The 23,340-nt window shown below is 42.7% G+C and overlaps 1 protein-coding gene across 1 annotated transcript in view; it reads left to right on the forward strand.

Moving 5' to 3' along the window:
- The window catches only part of LOC117360815 (ubiquitin carboxyl-terminal hydrolase 12-like), a 71,125-nt gene that overhangs the window by 34,438 nt on the left and 13,347 nt on the right, over window positions 1-23,340 (forward strand). Inside the window, exons 5-8 of the mRNA XM_033945252.1 lie at window positions 3,908-3,984; window positions 4,930-5,013; window positions 12,132-12,329; window positions 18,795-18,873. Of these exons, the coding sequence (XP_033801143.1) occupies window positions 3,908-3,984; window positions 4,930-5,013; window positions 12,132-12,329; window positions 18,795-18,873 (438 nt within the window). The remainder of the gene's footprint in view (window positions 1-3,907; window positions 3,985-4,929; window positions 5,014-12,131; window positions 12,330-18,794; window positions 18,874-23,340) is intronic.

The raw sequence follows: 23,340 nt of genomic DNA on the forward strand, positions 1-23,340 counted from the left end.
CACCTGCATTCCGAGTCTGGGGACTCTGATGCACCGCATGTACCTCAACAGTGCCCCGCCATGGCTGTGGAGTGGGCCTTTTCACCAGATTTTATTCGGCTCCTCTGAACGGTGTATCCTTAGTCCCCACTTGTTTGACGCATCCAGCAAGTGCGCTGGGGGTTTTTCGATTTATGGCGTTTGTGGCGAAGCTTCCTTTCGGGAGCTCTCTTGTCTGGCTGTGCCAGATTTCGAATGCAGTAGTTGCTATGCAGATTTTATGTTTCTTCTGTTTCCTGCCACTGTATTTCCTTTGGATCCGGCTAATGCCTTTCCTGAGACTGGTCTCCTCAGCTACCGTGAGCATCCGGATTTGCAGATGCTGATCCTTCACATTTTCAGCAGGCTTCTGTCCGCCTCTTTATGACTGATGTTCTGAAAGAACTCATTTGGATTTTCCACTTTCTAGGCTTTGGTCCTGGACCGTTCTCTTGTGCCTTTTCCATTCTGTCCACAGCTCCCAGGTCTAGTTTCAGAACAATATAATCCCCGGACAGCCTTTTTCGATCTGCTAAAGCTAGTTCGCAGCTTTGCCCCTTGGCCTTGTGACGGCTCCCCCACTTTCGTTAAAGTGAGTGTAGTTGAGGTGGCTTTCTGCTAACAGAGGGTTCACGTCCACCTTTCCTGGGACAGCGGGTGCTTCAGGCTCCATCTTGGGTATACGAATGCATGGTAGGGACGGTAGTGTGTCTGCTGCAGGCATGAGCAAGTTCAGAAAGAGACGCTTTTCTGGGGCTTCTCTTTATCTCCAAACAGGGTCATGTTTCTTCCCAGGGCAAGTAAACAGAACCTTCGTGAACAGATTAAAATTATCTTGGATTGTCCAGCTCTCTCGGCCTGGTTTTATCTGCAGGTTCTGGGGCAGCCTCCTTGGAGGCAATCCCCTATCTTGATGATCTCTGCTGAGTTTTTTCCCTCCTTTAGTGGCTGTTCTCCTGGACGGAGCCAGCTATCAGCAATTTGAGTTGGTAGCTTCAGGGGGTGGCTCTTGGTCAGGGCTGGCTTCTTCGGATTTCCGAGTGGATAACTCTTAGCATGGATGCCAGCCTGTTGGGTTGCAGGCTCATTGTGGAGCCCACTCCATTCAGGGATAGTGGACTCCTGGTCCACAATGTTGGTTGACCTAATGTCTGGAGCTTCAGGAAATTCAGCTGGCGCTCCTTGCTCTCCAGCCCTGTCAGAAAGACCAGCGGTGCAAGTTTGTTTGATGTCATGGCGGTGGTGTATGTACTTCACGAGGGAGCTCTAGTGCTCTCTGTCTTGGGTAAGAAAGAGCTTCTTCTGTTTTTCTCAGCATCCCATGGGGCCAGAGTCAATATTGTTCCAGCAGTCTTCCTCGGCAGACAGTTCCTGTTCTCAGGAGCATCTTCCTCTCACTGGAGCCATTCCATCTGCTCTTACAAGAGCTGGTATTAGCCTTGGTTGTTCTTGTTGGCTTCAGCAGAGATATCGAAAGTCAGGTACTTTTTTGGTCAATGAACAGCACGGATGCTAGGGACGAATGCATTGGTTTGGCCCTGGCTGGCTCACAAATTCCTGTATGATTTTTACCTCCGGAGCCTCTGGTTGGTTGGGTCATCTGCCAGAAAATGATGCATCCTGGCTTGGTGTCTCTAATGGCTCCGGATTAGTCTCGCCACCCATGATATGCAGTTCTCATTTGTCTTTAGCGGGACGAGAAGCTCCGGCTCACTTTTCATCGATATCTTCTCAGTCGGGGACCAGTGTCCATGGAGAATCCTCGGCGTTTGGTCTTGAGCGCTCAGCCTTGCTGATGAGCGGTTATTTGGAGATAGTTATCTTGTCTCCTTTGCACTCGAAGTACCTTCTACTATGGCTTCTTCTGCCAAAGCTTGGTGAGCTTTCTCACAGTGGAGTGCTAGGAATAAGGTGGAGCCTGAGAAGTGGAGTTAGGTAGTCCTTGATTTCCTTCAAGAGTGTTTAGACGGAAGTCTGGCAGTGGCCTCTCTAAAAGTTCAGGTTGCAGGCTTTGCATGTTTTTTTGAGCACACTGAGGAGCTAGTTTGATTACTGTGCTTTCAGATGTGACCCAGTGTATGAGGAGGGCACTTTATCTATGTCCTCTTCTTATTTCCTTCGTGGAATCGTAACATCATTTTACAGGGCCTTGGTGAGGCCCTCTTGAACCTCTGAAGGATGATTTTCTTCTGATGACAATCTAGATGGTTTGTTTGATCACCATTGTTTCAGCACGGTGTATTTTGGGGTTTCTGCTCTTTGGATGCGGGTGTTTTTCTCCATACTGTACCGTCCTTTTTGCCGCAGGTGGTGTTTGCTTTCCAAGTCAATCAGGAAGTTAGGTTGCCGGCATTTCATCTGACAGGTTCGGAGCATACTATCTCTCACACTAGGGGGAGTAGAGCATGTGTTCAGAAAAGATGTAGATTTCTGTATCACCAGGACTGGGATTAAACACCTAGCGTATGGAATCCTCCAGGGACTAAAATTATCAAAGGTATAAACCTAACCTTCCATATTTTAAGAGTTAAACCTTCCCCTTATATGTCTTTGGAACCAATTAATAAGAATTTAGTTTTATCTTTGTTCAGTTTCAGATAAGAAGCATTCATCCAATCTGTAATCAAGTAAAAACACTGTGAAAGTTTCTGACTAATTTCTTGTAATATACGTATTATCCAATTGGAACAAGACAGAAATATCGTCAGCATAGATAAACATGCGATAACCTGCTCTCTCTAACTTTTTTCTTAATGACGAGAGTAATACATTGAATAAAATAGATAAAGGAGAACCCTGACAAATCTCAATTCTCCCTCATCCCTCTACTACCCTTTACCTCTTTCAGGTTCCTTACCTGACCTTATTTTACCGGGCCTGGCAGAGATCCAGCAGAAGCACTGTATGCAGTATTAATAACAGTGCAAATCACCCCTTTCATCGATTTCCTTAGCAATAGGAGCGTAATACTGGAGGAAAGGTGCAAATCATCCAGATCGTAGGCTTATATGAAGACTTTTAAATTTATTCACAGACTGATATACCGGATTTCAAATGCAATCCAATGCACTTTACAATAGCCTGTTGCTGCCCTCACATGAAATAATTTCCAGCAAGCTGGCCCAAGATTGTGTGTGTGTTTTACCTCCAGGCAGGGATGTGGAAGAGACCTTAGTCAGTTGTTATTACTAACACCTCGTACTTTAGCCCTGAAGGTTTTAAGAAACTCAAATCACTGATGACTGTGATACCATTTATTGTTCTGACAGAAATAACTAGCAAGACAGAAAGCTCCTAAGCAAAATTGGTCCATTTCTGGAGATGAATTCAATCTGGAGTCACTTTCATCAATTTAAATAAATCTAATCTCTGTCTGTGTTTCCTCAAAGGGCATAGCTGAACAAATTGTACACTTAACTAATAAAAGAAAGAAGCTTTTTAAAATTGTTTAACCAACTGTATGGAAAAATGTAGTTTGAAAGGACCTGAAACAATGGGCATGGGGTTAATTGAAAGATGCCAGTTTAGAGGTCCCTTCAGAACAAGATCAAGGGAAAAGGGGGACTTGTATACTACCTTTTTGTGACTTTGGAATTTCAAAGCGGCAGATTAGGTGACTTGCCCAGGGTCACAAGGAGCAGCACCGGGATTTGATCTCACAACCTTTGGGTGAGAAGCAGCAGCTCAACCACTGGGCCACAGCCCTTCCTCCCTCATGCTATTTAACATCTGAATCTTGTAAACACTCTGAGCGCTGCCTCACAGCTCGGAACCGTAGGAAGGCGTCTAATAACATCATGAACGTCCCTCACCCAAACCTGCAGCCTGTTTTGTTAAGTTGAGTTTGCTGATGGATGTCTTTCATATGTGACCGTCTCTCTTCCCTTAGGTCAGTAGCAAAGATGAGGACTTCCTGGACCTTTCGGTTGATGTGGAACAAAATACTTCAATCACACATTGCCTGAGGTATTTCAAAAGTAGCACACAGCAGTTCTTTCTCTTCAGTATCTACTAAATCCAACGTCTTTTATTTTCACAGTAGCACGTACCACCGCAAACTATGGCCATATCCGGCTCATTTAGTTTTTTAATCTGGCCCGCTGACCATCTGAACCCCTCCAACCCCCCAGCATCCATCCTTCCCTCCCTCCTTCCTATCCCTTATGCAGCAGAACCCTTGAGCACCCGTCCCCGCTGCTCTACCGAACCCTGCTGATCCTCCATCCTTCCCTCTCATCCGAACCCCACCGAACATGAGCCCTGCATACCTCCCTCCAGAGCAGCGTCGGGCCGGCAGCAGTCTAAACAGGCTGCTTCATGGCCTTCTTTCATTGGGCAATTCCCTCTGCTGCATCACTGATGATGTCATCAGTAATGCTGCACATGCAAGGCTCTGATGAGAGAAGGCCGCAAATCTGGCCCGACGCTGCTCTGTATGTAGGGCTCGTGGTTGGCGGAGTTCGGATGGAAGGGAAGGATTGGAGGGTCAGCGGAGTTTGGCTGCACAGCGGGGGTGGGTGCTCAAGGGTTCTGCTGCACAAGGGATGGGAGGGAGAGATAGAAAGATGCTCTTGGTCCGGCCCATCTATCAAATTTAAGAACCCATTGTGGCCCACAAGTCAAAAAGTTTGCCCACCCAGTCTAGCTGGGACAGAAATGAGAAATCCATAAATCTAGGAAAGAATTAATCATTTTGTCACCTGTATCAAATTATCATTTACATGCTAAAGGAGCACCTTTTTTTTTCTTATGCCAAGTTTTGCCTGTGGTGCTAAAGAACCTAACTAGAAACCTCATTTCTTTTGAAAGAAAAGGTTTTTTGCTATGTATGATAGGTCCAATCTCTGTATCTAGAGCATTGTGTAAACTTCCCTTTGTGAAAATATTTATACATTTAATTTATTTTCGCAGGGGATTTAGTAGTACAGAGACACTATGCAGTGAATATAAGTATTACTGTGAGCAGTGCCGCAGCAAACAGGAAGCTCAGAAAAGGTAAGCCCAGAGTGTACTGTAAGATTTTGGAAATACTTGGTTATATTACAAAAAAAAATTATCCCCTCCCCCCCACTTTTTTTTTTTTTTTTTTTACAAAAGCACGGAAGAGGCTTTTAGCGCCAGCTGGCATGCTGAACACTCTGTGCGGCTCCAACACTCGTAGGAACTCTATGAACGTCGGAGTAGCGTAGAGCATTCAGCGCACTGGCTGATACTAAAAACCTCTAATGTGCTTTTGTAAAAAGATGGGGGGGGGGTATATAACGGAGTAATTGATGGCAGATAAAGACCTTGGTCCATCCAGTCTGCCCAGAAAGGGAGCTAAGGTTACTTCCATGGTTTTTTATTTAATTTTATTTTTGCAAGCCATTATGTTTTACTCTGCGTCTTCCCTACACCTTTTTGAATTTCTTCACTTATCGCCCCACCACTTTCCACAGAAGAACTATCCAGACATCCAACACCTTCTCCATAAAAAGTACGTATTTCCTGATGTTGCTTTTCAGCTTCCCCTTGCAACTTTATTTTGTATCCTCTAGTCTCTCCATTTTTGGAAAACACTTCTTTGTTTATTTATATTTTTCAAGTATTTTACCATATTTTTCACTCCATAAGATGCACCTGACCATAAGATGCACCCTAGATTTAGAGGAGGAAAACAAGAAAAAAACCCTTCTGAACCAAATTCTCCCTGCCGGGCTCTGCACACAACCCCACACTCCTTGCCAGGCTATGCACCCTGTCCCCTTCTGATCTAGTGGTAAGCCGGCACAGGGCAGGCAGGCCTAGTGGCAGGTCCAGTTCTGTATCGACATCGCTCCTAGCTGGAAGCTTTTAAAAATCTGGACAAAGTGCTGGATTTTGAAAAGCTGTCCGGATGCTAGGACATGTCCTCCAAAAGAAGGATATGTCTGGTAACCCTACCCCCACCCTCACAGTTCGCAGCCTTAACTCTTCTCAATAGTATAGCCAGCTTCTGGAGTGCAATATAGATGGATACATTCAGTCAGATATTGTGGGTCATGTGATTACTATGTAACAACTGATTTAGGGTAAATGACCATAAATAAACAGACACTCCATGAAAGCAGCTGCCACAGGAGCGCTCAAAACATACCACAACCTACAAGCATCGAACTTAATGAGAATAAGGCGATACAGTGCCCCCACTTCCGCTCGCAGACACAGGCTGCCGTCCCGTTCCGCGCTATGGTTCATATGCGCAAAAGATGGCCAGCTCCAACTTCCTCGCTTACGAAGCTCCATAATGCTACGAACTGGGCGCCTTCCCTCGTTTAACTGCACAGCACCACCGAAAGCCACAACCGTAAAACCCAGACTTTCACTGCACCTTCTCTACCCGACATGTTAGAAACATAGAAACATAGAAAGATGACGGCAGAAAAGGGCTATAGCCCATCAAGTCTGCCCACTCTACTGACCAACCCTCAATAAGTCTAAATGCTAATGACTCAGTTCCTTAACTCGACCTTCGTAGGGATCCCACGTAGATGTCCCATTTATTCTTGAAGTCGAGCACGCTGGTGGCCCCGACCACCTGCACCGGAAGCTTGTTCCAGTTATCTACTACTCTTTCTGTGAAGAAATACTTTCTGGTGTCACTGCTAAATTTTCCCCCTTTAAGTTTAAGCGGATGCCCTCTTGTGGCCGAGGGTCCCCTGAGACAAAGGATGTCATCTTCCATCTCGACACGTCCTGTGATGTATTTAAATGTCTCAATCATGTCCCCCCTCTCCCTGCGTTCTTCTAGAGTGTAGAGATGCAATCTGTTCAGTCTTTCTTCGTACGAGAGACCCTTGAGCCTCGAGATCATCCTAGTGGCCACCCGCTGAACCGACTCGACTCTAAGCACGTCTTTACAGTAATGTGGCCTCCAGAATTGCACACAGTACTCCAGATGAGGTCTCACCATGGTCCTGTACAGTGGCATTATGACTTCTGGTTTCCGGCTGACGAAACTTCTATTGATACATCCCATCATCTGTCTTGCCTTGGATGAGGCCTTTTCTACTTGTTTGGCAGCCTTCATGTCTGCACTGATGATTACTCCCAAATCTCATTCCACTGAGGTCTTAGCCAATGTTTCTCCATTCAAGGTGTAAGTTCTGCATGGATTTCCGCTACCGAGGTGCATGACCTTACATTTCTTAGCATTGAACCCAGCTGCCATGTTGAGGACCAGTTTTCCAACGCAAGAAGGTCCTGTGTCATATTATCCTGCAAATAGCCTTCATTTACTATGTTGCATAGTTTGGCGTCATCGGCGAATAATGTTACCTTACCCTGCAGCCCTCGTGTCAAGTCCCTTATGAATATGTTAAAAAGGAGTGGACTCAGGACTGAGCCCTGCGGTACTCCGCTGGTCACTTCCGATGCTTCAGAGAGTGTGCCATTGACCACCACCCTCTGATGTCTACCAGTAAGCCAATCATTGACCCATGTAGTTATTGTTTCGCCCAACCCCATCGATTTCATCTTGTTTAGAAGCCTGCGGTGTGGGACGCTGTCAAACGCCTTGCTGAAATCCAAGTACACTATGTCCAGAGACTCTTCCGAGTCTAGCTTTCCTGTTACCCAATCAAAGAAACTGATGAGATTGGATTGGCATGACCTACCCTTAGTGAATCCATGCTGATTTGGATTCCTTAGATTCCCTTCATCAAAGATCGTGTCCAATTTATGTTTAATTAATGTTTCCATGAGTTTACACACTATCGATGTGAGACTCACTGGTCTGTAGTTCGCAGCCTCTGTTAGCAGCGCACTATGCCCTCCACCCCCCCCCCCCCCCCGTGCCTACTTGGCCCCTGGCCACCCTGGAAGTAGAAGCCTGCCTGCTGCTGACTCACTCCTAGCCTGCCCTCTGCTTCCGGCTCAGCTCCAGCGCGCTCCCTGAGCTCAGGCGGGGGAGGGCGCTCCGTCACCAGCAGGAGGGGCAGGCAGGCAGAAGCAGAGCTGCGTCTTGGGTGTCGGGTGCAAATGGCAAGGAAGGAAGGAGTGGGCTTGGGGGAGCCACAGTCCAGCAGCCCATTTGCTGTTCCACAGCATGCCCGCCGCCCTTGTCGTCCAGCTGTCCCCGCGCCCTCTCTGAGCAGCACACACTAGACGAAATCATGGGGCAGCCATGCGCCACGTCCACCCTCCTCGAACGCAAGCCCTGAGCCATGGAGGTGGCAGCGGATGAGGACTGGACGGCAGGGGCCACCGGGAAGAGAAAGACCCAGGTGAAGAGCAGGTATCAGAGGCCAAGGAGTTTGAGCTAACCTCCAAGCAACCAATTAGAGAAGGGACGGGAGCTTTTGCCTAGAATGGGGTGGTGGTCCTCCTAAGTGCTCAGCACTGTGGGAGTGTGGAAGGCTGCCATTGGAAGCGCTGGACCATCGGGATTCCAAAAAGGTACCGGGGGGGGGGGGGGGTGCGGTGCGGTATTTGCTTCATAAGATGCACCCTTATTTCCACTCATTTGGGAGGGGAAAAAGTGCGTCTTATGGAGCAAAAAATATGGTAAATGTCTATAATCGTATCTCCCTCCTCTCTTCCAGGATATACAATTTTTTTTTATTGAGCAGTTATTGGGCTAGATTCACTAAGCAAACCGATCGTGTACCGATCGGTTTGCAAGCCCTTTGCGACCCGATTTCTCTCCAACCCGATTCACTAACCTGTGTACCGACCAGCCTCCGACCCGATCCGCACATGCAAATGAGAGGAAACAGCATGCAAAGTAGAAAGGCAGCAATTCACTAAACAGAAGAAGGAAGACCAATTGGGCTTGCCAATCCGAAGTGAAGCGACTGCTGAGGACCAGTCGCTTCTTACCGACTTTCCTGCCCTTTAAAACCACGGGCTGGCAATACGCATTTGCAGAAAACATAAAAAAGGAATTCTTCCTTTTTAATATATTCTGTAAAACGCATTGCCAGCCCATGGTTTTAACTGCCCCCCCCCAGGTTTATGCACCCCCCAAAAACAAACGGCAGGAGGGATGCCAGCTCCCTCTGCCACCCAAGGGACACCAACTCCCCATTCGGTCCCCTTCCCACTACCCCTTCCTCCCCATACCGGTAACGGAGCAGCAGGGGTGCTTAATCCCTCCTGCTCCAATGCCTCCCATGATGCTTCTGAGGCCTTGGGTCCCTCTCCGGTGCATCGTGTGATGCACGGGGAGTAGAGATCTGCATGGGAACGGGGATCGCGGGAATCCCCCCTAACCCACGGGACTCCCACGGGGACCCCCCTCTAGCCAACGGGACTCCCACAGGGATGGAAGGCTTTGGAAGCAGGGTTCGTCCATATAATATAATGGACATGTCAGCCTTAGTAAAAGAGGGGGTTTATAAGTTAATTTACCTGAACAGAAAACAAAAAAAGGGTTCCACCAAAGAGATTCCACAAGGAAAACAGCAAAAGAAACTGTGGAATTGATGATCCTGTTGGAAGTAATTGCTGCTTTTTATGGGGACGGGCAGGGATGGAGGTAATTCCTTGCGGGGATGGGTGGGGAAGGAGAGGATCCTGACGGGGACGGGTGGGGACGGAGAGGATCCTGGCGGGGACGGGCGGGGATGGATGGGATTTCTGTCCCCGTGCAACTCTCTAATGGGGAGGGGCCTAAGGCCCTGATTGGCTCAGGCGTCTTGGGCTCCTCCCTTGGGAGGTGCCTGAGCCAATCAGGGACTTCCTTAGGGCTGAGCCTAAGGAAGTCCCTGATTGGCTAAACAAATATGGGTGTTTTCACAGGCAGCCAGGGATAGTGTTCAGCCGGCTGCGGCGGAGGAGGCCGATGGCAGGAGGGACCTGGCATCCCTCCTGCCATATGTTTAAGCAGCGCGATTTACGGAGCATCAGGTGGCAGGAAGGAGTGGGCATCCCTCCTGTCATAAGTTGATGGCGATTGACAGGAGCCTTGATAGCAGTGACAGGGCTCTCCCCAACTCAATTTCTCACTGAGCGATAGAGTCGGGGAGTTTGCATATAAATGATTTGCATGCAAACAAGATAGTGAATCAATCGCTGTTTTAAAATCGGCCAGGAATCAGCCAACAGCGATTGAATTGCTGTCTTTTAGAGAATCTGGGCCATAGTCGTGTCTTTTGGTTTGGTGTGTTTTTATTTTTTTTTTTAACAGTATTTATTCCTTCTGTATGAGCAGTGGTTGTATTGTTCCCAGTGGGGTTTTGTGGCTGGACATTATCACTCCCATATTGAAAAGGCTTTCTGTCTCAACTAAAAAGCCAAGAAGGGAGTGTCCTCAGACCCTGCTCTTCTTTATTAGACAAACAGTAGAAAAGCGATTTATAGTTTTAAAAAGCCAATTTTTTTCTTAAACTAGTTTTTCATATTCTCCTTGGAAGCTCTCAGAATTGAGAGTTGAAATGAATTGACTGGTTCTGTCCTATTGTTTATTAGACTCAGCTCATCTTTTCAACCAGACTGTCATTGGCAGTGAAACTAATCCCCAGGCTGCACAATGTTTCTCAGTACATTTAAAAAGAATGACAGCACAGAAACACAAAATAGAACAGATAGGGATTTCTAGGCCTGTCTGATCTGCTCAGTTCAGTCCTGGAGCATTGTCATGCTCCTCAATTGATACTTGACTTTCCTGTGTGCTTATTCCAGGTTCTCTTCAACTGTGTTAAGATGGAGTAATTATATAACGTCAGTTTCCCAATAGTCCCAATCCCCGATCCCTAGTCATCGTACATAATTTACTCATCTAAGCAGAAAAAATTGTCATTGAAAGGCAGGTTTTCAATAGGTTTTGAAAGCCTAAATACCATATATACTCCAAATATAAACCCTTCCAAATGTAAATCGAGGTAACCTATTTTCTCCTAAGGGGTGGGAACAAGGTTAACTCAAATATAAACTGAGGGTTTATATTCAAGTGTCCTGCCAGGCTTTGCACCCAGCTCACCCCCTCCCATTGCAGGCCACTCCCCAGTCCTGCCTTAAGCTCTGCTGATCCAGCAGTGAGCCAGGACAGGAGAGAGCCCTCCTGTGTTCTGTCCTGGTCAACTCTGAACTCACAGCAGCCATTTTTAATAGCTGTCTGCATAGGGAAGGAGTGTAGGAAGATCACTCCTGCTCTGGTTCACTGCTGGACTACCAAGGCTCTTAAGGTAGGCTGCAGATGTCTGAGAGGCAGGGAGGCTGAGTCAGCTGGGACAGGATGTGGGAGGGATCGCTCCCGTCCCAGTTTACCACTGGACCACCAGAGCTTAAGGCAGGTCCAGGAAGGGGGGGGCGGGGTACACAGCTGCAGACTTGAATATAAATCGATCCCCTCATTTGTGAGCCATTTTTAGGCCCCAAAATTTCGGTTTATATTTGAGTATATATGGTAGCTATTTATAGATTGCAGTTTTCCACAAACACGGGCCCACATAACAAAATGTTCTTTTTTTCTTGTTCCAGTCAATTTCACGTTATCCAGTGATGGTAATTGGAACAGGTTCTTCTGAGATGAGCACAGAAAACGAGTTGGAGAATATTCTAAGCATATAATCTCTAAGTGAAAACATGCTTGCTCTCAGACATTGAGGATCAAGCAGTATCATTGTAATGGGGTTGGTTTAGGGTTGTGTTTTTTTAAGTTGCTCGTATTTCATAAAACCCTTCGGCTACAGCTTTCAATAAATCTTTTAAAGTAGTGGTGGTGTTGGTATTGCTTGACCCACAAATGAATAGCATATGTGCAAAACTAAGGGTCCAAGCATTCTGGTGCTTTTTCAGCCAAGAAGTCTAGTACTATTGCTGATTAAATAATTTTCTCAAATATTGTTTCCCTAAGGACACTGTAAATAAAGGAGACAAAACTGTTTATTTTTAAACACTACTGACAAGGGGAGAGTGTGGTAAATAGGCTACTGGAAATGTGACTGGTATGGGGAGGGGTGGTCCTGGACTCAGTTTAAAGCATGAAAAGTGAGAACATGGATTGCAGAATAGTGGCAGAGTGATACAGGACCTCTGGATGCAGGGTGAAACACACGAGATCCAGGGAAGAATCTTTTGGCGTACAAAAAGTATAATTTCAGTAAAATTTTTAATGTTATTGTCTCCTGTTCCCTCTGTCTCTCTGAATTCAGAATGCGAGTAAAGAAGCTGCCCATGATTCTCGCTTTGCACTTAAAAAGATTTAAGTATATGGACCAGCTACATCGGTATACTAAACTCTCCTACCGTGTGGTCTTTCCCCTGGAGCTCCGACTTTTCAACACTTCAGGAGATGCTACCAATCCTGACAGAATGTATGACCTTGTGGCTGTGGTGGTTCACTGTGGCAGGTATCTCTTCACCAGAATAACCTTGGGCCTGTAATCAATAAATCAGGTCTTTTTCTCCTAGCTGAACTTTGTTGTTTCGTCAAATAGAGAGTTGGCCATGCTGAAGTGCTTGGTCATGGATGCAGAGTTTTGAATTAGAGAATGACACGGTGACAAAATTCATCACCGTCCCCGTCCCCGCGGATAACCGCGGGAAATAATCCCTTGTCATTTTCTAGTGTCTATTTCAACCTCAGTCCTTCTACACCAGCATTCTTCAAAGCAAAGCTTGCGGGTCAGTGGTTGTGGCCATTCATACTCTGATTCTTATGTGAGCCAAGGATAATGAAGCCATTGTGACATCACTGATGTGATTAGCTCTTAGGCACTGATGGATTGAGGCATTATGACATCACAATATCTGCTCTGGAATGTTGCTGCTCAATCTCAGCATTCTTCAAAGCAAAGCTTGTGGGTCAGTGGTTGTGGCCATTCATACTCTGATTCTTCCCTCTCTCCTTAAAGAATGCCATGAAGATGGTTTCCCACGGTTATCCGCGGGGACGGGAACGGTGATGAATTTTGTCACTGTGTCATTCTCTATTTTGAATTACCCTACTGAACAGAGGATGTAACCCTCACGTTTGGTTTATTATCTGAAGATTTTAGAATTTGCCATTGTCAAGATGATACTCATCTGTCTCGTGAATTTTTTTTTCTTCTGGCAGGGTTCATATATAATACACAAAAAAAGTGGAATGAAGCAAAAATTAACTTTGTCAATTCAATTGCACTGATAGATCATAAATGGAAGAAGGCAAAACCTCAGACCGTATCGCTGCATCTCATAAAGGCCAAAAGCTATTGACAAATGCAGTGTTATGGTTTCAATCATTGGTCCGCCTCCATCCTTTTTAAATGAATGCAATAATTCATTAAGTGCTATAATTGATCTATTTTTAAAAAATTTCAGTAAATTTTATAATTTTGTATAAATAAAGTTATTGTGATTGTCAAAGTTAATAATGGAGTTTTATGAGGTCATATAAAAAGTTTTGTACAAAATGGCAATTTTGTGCAAAAATAGTAGTTTAATCATAAATAGATAAAGATTTCAAAATTTATCATTGGAATTGAGTGTTTGTACTATCAAAAAATTCATGAAACATAGAAACCACTTATCTTGGTGGCATAAAAACTGACTCTGACGGATCCGTTTCGTTAGTACTTCTTCAGAGAATCAGTTAGAAAAGCCATAGTGTGGACTGAGCCATGAAGATAGCGTTCCTGAGAAAAGTTAAATGGTCTGTATCAGACCTGAATAATAACGCTCATATATAAGCTCATATATAAGCCTGGTTTTACAGTTATTGATGAAATCAGCCCATCCCCACGAGGTATGGGAATTTGGATTTTAAAATCTTCCAGATTTTTATTTGAATACCATTATTACATTACATTAGGGATTTCTATTCCGCCGTTACCTTGTGGTTCAAGGCGGATTACAAGTGTTTGTCAGGACATTAGAAGTATTTAGGGAGTAGTTTGTACATTTCTTTGAGTTGCTAAGGATTACATTTGAATTGTCATGGTATTAGAAGTACATATCGAGTAGTTGCAGGTGATGCTTGGGACATTTCTGATTGAGTTAGTTCGGTTTTATGTGTTTTTTTGAATAGAAGGGTTTTTATTTCTTTTTTGAAGGTTTTGTAGTTTGTGGTCGAGGTCAATAGGTTGTAGAGTTGGAGGTCGAGTGTTGCAGCTCGAATGGCTAGGAGGCACTGAATAATCAGTCTACTTTTTATTGAGTATAGTTATTTTTTTCAAGTGAATGCATGGTAGTATAAATTTGTATATATATATATATATATATATATATATATATACATATGAACAGAACAATTGAGCAAAATGTGGTGGTTCTTGTGAACATTTGTAAAGAGTGACATTCGTTCATTTTAAAATATTTCTATTTTGCCACTATGTTAGTGAAATGAATGGCTCAAATTAGATGCCTCTAATTACATAAGAACATAAGAACATAAGCAGTGCCTCCGCCGGGTCAGACCATAGGTCCATCCCGCCCGGCAGTCCGCTCCCGCGGCGGCCCGAACAGGTCACGGCCTGTCTGAGTCACCAGAAGGGGCCCCCTTGCCACCTTGGTTTCCCATTGAGTTCTATCTTCCCATTGAAGTCCCCACCCTCCGGTCTTGCACATGCACGACCAGAGCAGGCCGCGACCCCTGGTTAGCTTTCTATACCTGTGTTACATCTCAGCACCTCTCTCAGTATCCCACGATCCCCCTATCCCTCAGGAATCTGTCCAATCCCTGTTTGAATCCTTGTACCGTACTCTGCCTGATCACTTCCTCCGGTAGCGCATTCCAAGTGTCCACGACCCTTTGGGTGAAAAAAAAACTTCCTTGCATTTGTTCTGAACCTATCTCCCTTCAGTTTCTCCGAATGCCCCCTCGTGCCTGTTGACCCCTTCAGCCTGAAGAATCTGTCCCTATCCACCCTCTCTATGCCCCTCATGATCTTGAAGGTCTCTATCATATCTCCCCTGAGCCTCCTTTTTTCCAGAGAGAAGAGCCCCAGCCTATCCAACCTCTCGGCGTATGGGCAGTGTTCCAGCCCTCTTACCAGCTTCGTTGCTCTCCTTTGGACTCTCTCAAGTACCGCCATGTCCTTCTTGAGGTACGGCGACCAATATTGAACACAGTATTCCAGATGTGGACGCACCATCGCTCGATACAATGGCATGATGACTTCCCGCGTCCTGGTTGTTATGCCCCTCTTTATGATGCCCAGCATTCTGTTGGCTCTTTTCGAGGCTGCTGCGCACTGTGCAGATGGCTTCAGTGATGCATCCACCAGCACACCCAAGTCTCTCTCAAGACTGCTGTCTCTCAACATTGCCCCCCCCCAATTTGTAGTTGAACAACGGGTTCTTTTTCCCTATATGCATGACCTTGCATTTTTCCACGTTAAAGCTCATTTGCCATTTGTTTGCCCAGTCTTCCAGCTTGTTCAGGTCCCTTTGCAGGTCCTCACACTCCTCCCTGGACCTAACTCTGCCGCACAGTTTGGTATCGTCTGCAAATTTTATAACCTCGCACTTTGCCTCCTTTTCCAGGTCATTGATAAATATGTTGAAGAGTAACGGCCCCAGCACCGATCCCTGTGGCACACCGCTCGTGACTCCCCGCCAGTCAGAATATTGACCCTTTACTCCGACCCTCTGCAGTCTACCCGACAACCAGTGCTCGATCCATCTGTGCACATCCCCTCCCACCCCGTGGTTCCACAGCTTCCTAAGCAGCCTTTCATGTGGCACCTTGTCGAAAGCCTTTTGAAAATCAAGGTAAATGATGTCTATAGGTTCCCCATTGTCCACCCGACTGCTTATTCCCTCAAAGAAGTACAGAAGGTTCGTTAAGCATGACCTTCCCTTACAGAATCCATGCTGGCTTGTTCTCAGTAGGCCATGTCTCTCGATGTGCTCGCAAATACCGTCCTTGATCATAGCTTCCACCATCTTCCCTATAATTGAAGTCAGGCTTACCGGCCTGTAGTTCCCGGGGTCACCCCTCGATCCCTTCTTGAAGATAGGTGTGACATTCGCCAATTTCCAGTCCTCTGGTACCTCTCCAGTTTTCAAGGATAGGTTGCAAACATGCTGGATTGTGCCCGCTATTTCTTGTCTTAGTTCTTTCAGAACCCTTGGGTGGATCCCGTCCGGGCCCGGCGATTTGCCGCATTTTAACCTGTCTATCTGTTTGAGGACATCCTCCTTACTTACCTCTATGTGTTCTAATTTTTCAGCCTGTTCCCCACTCATGAGCTCCTCTGAGTCCGGTATATTAGATGTGTCTTCTCTCGTGAAAACCGACGAGAAGAACGTGTTCAACCTCTCAGCTACCTCTTTATCCTCCTTAATCACTCCCTTCCTATCCCCATCGTCCAACGGCCCCACCTCCTCTCTCGCTGGTCGCTTCCCCTTTACGGAACTGAAGAATGCCTTGAAGTTTTTCGCCTCCCTGGCCAGCCCCTCTTCGTATTTCCCTTTTGCTTTTCTAACCTCTCGGTGGCATTCCTTTTGGCATTTCCTGTGCGCCTGGTGATTTTCCTCCGTTGGGTCCTTTTTCCATCTCCGGAAGGACACTTTCTTGTCATTTATTGCCCTCTTTACTTCTGTTGAGATCCAAACCGGGTCCTTTGACCGCTTGTTCTTGCCGCCTTTCCTGAAACTTGGGACGTACATTCTTTGTGCTTCCTGCAGGGTGTCCCTGAATAGGGTCCAGGCGCTTCCTACAGTCTCCATCCTAAGGATGTTTTTGAGCTTCCTCCCCACCATTTCCCTCATAGCAACATAGTTCCCTTTCCTGAAGTTGAGCGCAGTTGTTGCGGTCCTCCTTACTGTGGGTGTCCCCCTTTCTAATGTGAATCGGATCACGTTGTGGTCACTGTTGCCTAGTGGTCCTCCCACTTCTACCCCTCTTGCAGGCCCCCCTAATCCATTTAGGATGAGGTCAAGAGTAGCACTCCCTCGCGTCGGTTCCCTGACTAGTTGCTCCATGAAGCAGTCCCTCACAGCTTCTACAAATCCTGTTTCCCTAGTGCAGTTGGAGTGACCCGTACTCCAGTCAATCCCCGGGTAGTTGAAGTCCCCCATCACTGTTACACTTCCAGTCCTGCATTCTTGTCTCAGTTCAGCTTCCAAGTCGTGTCCGATTTCCTCCGGCGTACCAGGTGGGCGATAGTACAGCCCCAGTTTTATGCCTGCACACTTGTTTCCCGGCAATTTGACCCATAGCGATTCCAGCTCTTCTGCCTTCTTTGCCATATCCATCCCGACCGAGTAGATAGAGTCCTTTATATATAGTGCTATGCCTCCCCCCTTCTTGTGGGTCCTGTCCCTCCTGTATAGCTTGTACCCCGGCAGCGCCACATCCCATTGATTCTCCTCTGTCCACCATGTTTCTGTAATTCCAATTATATCCAGGTCCTCCCCCTTGGCTACGACCTCTAGTTCACCCATCTTGGCCATGAGGCTTCTTGCATTTGTGTATAAGCACCGCAGGTCCCGTCGTTTTTCCTCCACCTCCGTATTTACCTGGGCCGCCTCCCCTTGAATTTCGGGCAGTTCTCCTGTTCCCTGTGCTTCTGCTTTGCCCTCAGCCTTTATCCTTGTAGCTTTCGGTTTCCCCACATTTCCGCCACCCCACTCCCCCGCTTTTCCTCTGGGTTTTCTAGCCCTACTGGCCCCCTCCTGTAGTGTGACATTTTCACATGGGCATTCTTTTATGAAATCCCCTCCCCTCGCACTTTTAAGACTGTGCTTAAATCTGGCTATTTTTAAATATGCAGTCTTCCCCTCCTTTTACAAAACCATAGTGTGATTTTTAGCGCCAACTGCAGAGGAAACAGCTTCGATGCTCATAGAATTCCTATGAGTGTCGGAAGTGTTACCGCTGAGGCTGGGGGGGGCGGTTTAAAACATGTGTCATAATTAACACATCTGGTGATATATCGTGCAGTAAAGCTCTTCTCTAAGAAAAGCTTTTGCTAGATTGATGGTTTGGAAATGTTTTTAATAATTAAGGGACCCTATTATTAAGCTGTGCTAGTAAATGAATTTAGCATGCCCTTACACAGGTCTTTCCTTTATGCACAGCTATTAAAAAGACTATTTTTTGTATTTGATTCATTTATGGCTGCGTGCTAATGTTACTGTGTGCAGCTATTTAAAAAAATTAATACGGTATTTAGAAAGCAATAACTTCTGCGTTAACCAGTTAACGTGCGCTAAGGTACACTACCATTTCCATGGCTACTTTCTGCCCATTCTTTATTTCTCACCCCCTAACCCCCCTCCCAATTTTTTTTTTCTATACAGTGCCAATATCAGCAGCCACCCAAAAAGCAGCCGCCAATTGTGTGTCAATCATGCAATGGCGCAGTATTGAGGATCACGCCTCTGGAAAAGATAGGCGCCAGAAATGTAGGCCAGGGTTTTCCAGGCCTACATTTCTGGCCCCTAGCTTCTCGCAAATCATGCCTACTTAGGTGCTTTAGGCCACCTAACACCACTTCTGGCGTTAGCCACGCCCACAGTACTTTTAGGCAGCCTAATTAGCTCACGGAGGTGCAATTCCGGCACTGATTTTTTTAGGCACCTTGAAATTCAGTTAAAAACATTGTTTCAATGGCATGGGGTTGTTGTTTTTTTTTACTGAGTTTAGGTGCAGTTAAAAAAATTGGCACCAGTTGAGAATTTGGGCCTTAGTAGTTACAGATGGCAAAACTAGTACAACGCACGTTGGGTGTGCTTTAGCACCTAAGTTGGTATGTCACTTCCTGTTTGTTCAGTTATCCACTTTTGCCTTTAGCGCTGAAGTTAGTTTAGTAAATATTTGCTCTTTTCATAGAGTTTTTATGATATTGTATATTAGTTGAATTACCCTTGCTATATTCTTCTGACAGTGGTCCAAATCGAGGGCACTACATCACTATTGTGAAGAGCCATGGATTCTGGTTGCTTTTTGATGATGACATTGTAGAGGTAGGTCATTTTCTTGGTTATTTTGTTTTATGAATATACACAAGTTCCCCAAGTGTGTAGTGGAAGTCTCTCAGTGATGTTCATTTAAAATTTTCCAATGGTATCGAACCTGAATTTTTTTTATTAATAATTCTTTATTCATTTTCTTTTTTTTTTTTTTAAAGTTCTTTATTCATTTTAAATTTCTTACATCAAGTGATAAATATATAATACATATAATTTTCAATATACACTTGAATATCCATCAATATATATTTTAATACAAACATATATAAAGACCCCTTTTGCAATAAATTATAAATCATCTGTTATTATAATATTGTACCCACCCTAACCCCTATTATATGATCTATCCTTGTGCTATGATATCTGATCTTTAGAAAAAAGAGCCAATGGTCCCCAGATTTTATTAAATTTTTTAATATAACCATGTTGTAACGCTATTGCTTTTTCCATCTTATATATATGGCAAATAGAATTCCACCAAAAAGTGAAATTTAATTTTGTATGATCTTTCCAGTTTTGAGTAATTTGTTGTATGGCGACCCCTGTTAATATCAATAAAAGTTTATTATTGTTTGCTGATATTGGACTCTGTGTTCTCATTGCTGTTCCAAATAAAATTGTGTCATATGTAAGTCCAACATGATTTTCTAATAATATATTAATTTGGGGCCAAATTGTTTTCCAAAAGGCATTTATACAGGGACAAAAATAGATTAAATGATCTAATGTCCCAATTTCTACCTTACAATGCCAGCATCTATTAGATTTAGAACTATCTATTTTTTGTAACCGAGTAGGGGTCCATAAAACTCTATGTAATAAAAATAACCATGTTTGACTCATAGATGCTGACATTGTAGTATGTATTCTCCAGGACCAAAATTTTTGCCATTGAGTTGCAGAAATTGTCTGTCCTATCTCAATACTCCAAATGTCCCTAAGTCCTGTTCTTTTTTTTTTTATTTAAAAATCCATATAATAATTTATACCATTTTGCGGCTTGGTGTCCCAAAAAATCTGCCTGAAAGCAAAGGATTTGCAAACTATATTGAGTATTAAGATTTTTCCATTCAGGGAACCCTTCCTGGATGGCTTGCTTCAATTGCATCCATTTAAAATATTGTGTTATGTTCAATCCAAATTTCTGTTGCAATTGTGAAAAACTAAGCATGGATCCATTTACTATAACATCATTTAAAGACCGTATACCTGCAATTATCCATTGCTTCCATATTATTTTGAATCCACCAATTTTGATCCTGGAGTTTACCCAAATGGATTGATTTAACGATTTAGTTATTGGATCTGTTGTAATATTACTAATAAATCTTAATGTTTTCCATGTATCTAATAAAATTCTGTGATCTTTATATCTCTTGGGCATTGTTATACTTATAAGATGTTCCGGATATAATGGAAACAGGAGTCGCCATTCTAAATATAACCAGTCTGGTACATTCTCCATGAGGTCTGGGAGGATCCAATACATACCCTGTCTTAAAATATAGGCTTGATGATACCTATAAAAATTTGGAAAATTTACCCCTCCCTCTCTAATTGTTTTTTGTAATGTTGCTAAAGCGATTCTTGGCCTTTTCCCAAACCAAACAAATTTTGTAAGTATTCTATTTAATTTTTTATAAAATGACCCCTGAAAAAATATCGGAATCATACTCATTTGATAACAAACCACAGGTAAGATCATCATTTTTATTGTTTGAACTCTTCCCCACCATGAAAGATGTAAAGGATTCCATTGCTCGCACATTTCTGTTATTTTTTTTAATAAAATTTTTTCATTTTCTGTTACTGTATCATCAATTGTATTTTTAATAACAATTCCTAAATATTTTATTCCTTCCTCTTTCCATTGGAATGAATATGAATCAAATAATCCTTTGGTACAATGGACATTAATTGGAAGAACTTCAGATTTTTCCCAATTTATTTTGTATCCAGAAAATTTACCAAATTTATCTAATAAATTTAATAAACATGGAATGGTATCTTCCGGTTTCCTCAAATATAAAAGAATATCATCTGCATATGCAGATAATTTATATTCCCAATTTGAAAATGTGATCCCCTTTATTCCCTTAGTTTGATTTATTGCAATTAATAAGGGTTCAAGAACAATATCAAAAAGTAAGGGAGATAAAGGACAACCTTGTCTAACCCCCCGTAACAAGTTAAATCTTTCTGAAATGTTATTATTTATATTTAATCTTGCTCCAGGAGAGCTATACAATGTTTGAATCATTTTAATAAAAAAGGGACCTATTCCAAACCATTTTAAAGCTTGATACATAAATTTCCACTCCACTCTATCAAATGCTTTCTCTGCATCTAACGATATTAAGAAAGCTGGTTCATTCATAGTTTTCGCTAAGTTTAAAGAATGAAGTGCCAGTCTGGTATTATGTGAGGAATGTCTTTTAGCAACGAATCCTGTTTGGTGTACATCTATAATAAAAGGAAGAGCTTTTGCCAATCTTAATGCTAATACTTTAGCAAGCAATTTTTCATCTACATTCAACAATGATATGGGCCTGTAGTTTGAAACCAATGTAGGATCCCTGTTTGGTTTTGGTAAGACAATAATTACAGAATCTGCCATAGTACCTGATATATTTTCATTATGTATCTGATATTGATATAAATTTAATAAATAAGGCAATATAATATTTTGAAATGTTTTATAAAATTCAACAGTATATCTATCTCCACCTGGAGCGGATCCAACTCTAAGAGATTTCAATGCTAGTTCTATTTCTTTTAATGATATATGTTCTTCTAAACTTCCTTTTATATGTTCTGGAATATTTGGTCCAATAATTGAATTTAAAAACTCTAAGCCATCTTGTTCTTTATTTTCACAAGAATCTGAAGTATATAGACTCTTATAAAAATCAAGAAATTGTTTTACAATATCTTTAGTGCTGGTGTGTGTATTACCTTTTGTATCTTTTATTGCAATAATTTTAGTTTTTCTTTTTTTTGCTTTAAGAAAATTTGCTAACATTTTTCCAGCTTTATTTGAGTTTCCATAATATCTAAATTGCTGACAGAACATTTCTTTTCTAACAAATTGTGAAGAGAGTTCATTATATTTAGTTTTAACTTTTAATAGTTTTTGTAATACTACATTTTCCCATTTAATAATTAATTTTTTTTCTAATGATTTAATTTCTTCCTCTAATTCCATAAATTGTTTTTTAAGCTGTTTTTTCATAAAAGCCGAATATGATATAATGTTTCCTCTCATTGTAGCTTTACAAGCATCCCATATAATTTCAATATTCATATTGTCTGTGCTATTAATTTGAAAAAACTCTTTCATCTTTACTTTTAGGTCTGTTACAAAATTTTCATCAGCAAGTAAGGCATTATCAAATTTCCAAATTGATGTAAAATTTGTTTTTATATCATTTTTTAGATCAATCCACACACCAGCATGATCAGAAATTATAATAGGATCAATAACTGCTTTCATAACTTTTTGTGCTAAATTACTAGAAACAAATATATAATCAATTCTTGAAAATGATTTATGGACCTGAGAACAAAAAGAATATTCCTGATCATTAAAATGAAGAATACGCCATATATCTACCAAATCACAAGATTGTATCAAATTTTCTAGCCCTAATGATTTTATAATTTTACTAGGTTTCTTATCCAAAATAGGATCCATAACAGCATTGAAATCTCCAGCTACTATCAAATTTGAAGTAGCCAATGGTAGTAATATCTGTTGAATTTTTTTAAAAAACTCCATTTGATTTGAATTAGGAGCATATAAATTAAATAAGTCCAGGGTTGTATTTCCCATTATCATTTTGATATGTACCCATCTTCCTAATGGATCAATTTTTATAAGTTTAAAATCAGCAGTACATTTCTTATTAATAAGTATGGCTACTCCTGCCTTTTTCCCTAAGGCAGGAGCAAAAAAACATTTAGATACCCATCCCCCAATTAGTTTATTAGATTCATTCCCTGTAAGATGTGTCTCTTGCATGAAATAAATATCCGCATTTTGCTTGTGAAGGAAACCTAACATTTTTTTTCTTTTTACTGGGTGATTCAGACCATTGACGTTAATGGAAAAAATTTTAATTGTCATTTAATAATTTGAGTAAAATTAAATATCTTCTTAATAATAAAATTTTGATCAGATATCTGCACTTTTCTTTAATTATTCTAGATTTAATTATTAATTTTCCCCTCTTCCTATTCCCATCCCCCACCCCACCCTCCCTTTTAATTAAAAATTGTGTATACTTGGTAGCATGCATCTTAAGTCGATAATAAAGCACTCCATAAGACCTGTTCTTATTGTATTCTATAAATTAAAACATTTGTTATTTAAATGAAATATAATATAATTTAGCCATGTTACACACATATATATATATATATATAATATTCAAAGCATATTATATTGTTAATTTATCTAAA

Source organism: Geotrypetes seraphini, chromosome 5 (genome assembly GCF_902459505.1).
Source record: "Geotrypetes seraphini chromosome 5, aGeoSer1.1, whole genome shotgun sequence".
In the NCBI taxonomy this organism is placed as follows: domain Eukaryota; kingdom Metazoa; phylum Chordata; class Amphibia; order Gymnophiona; family Dermophiidae; genus Geotrypetes; species Geotrypetes seraphini.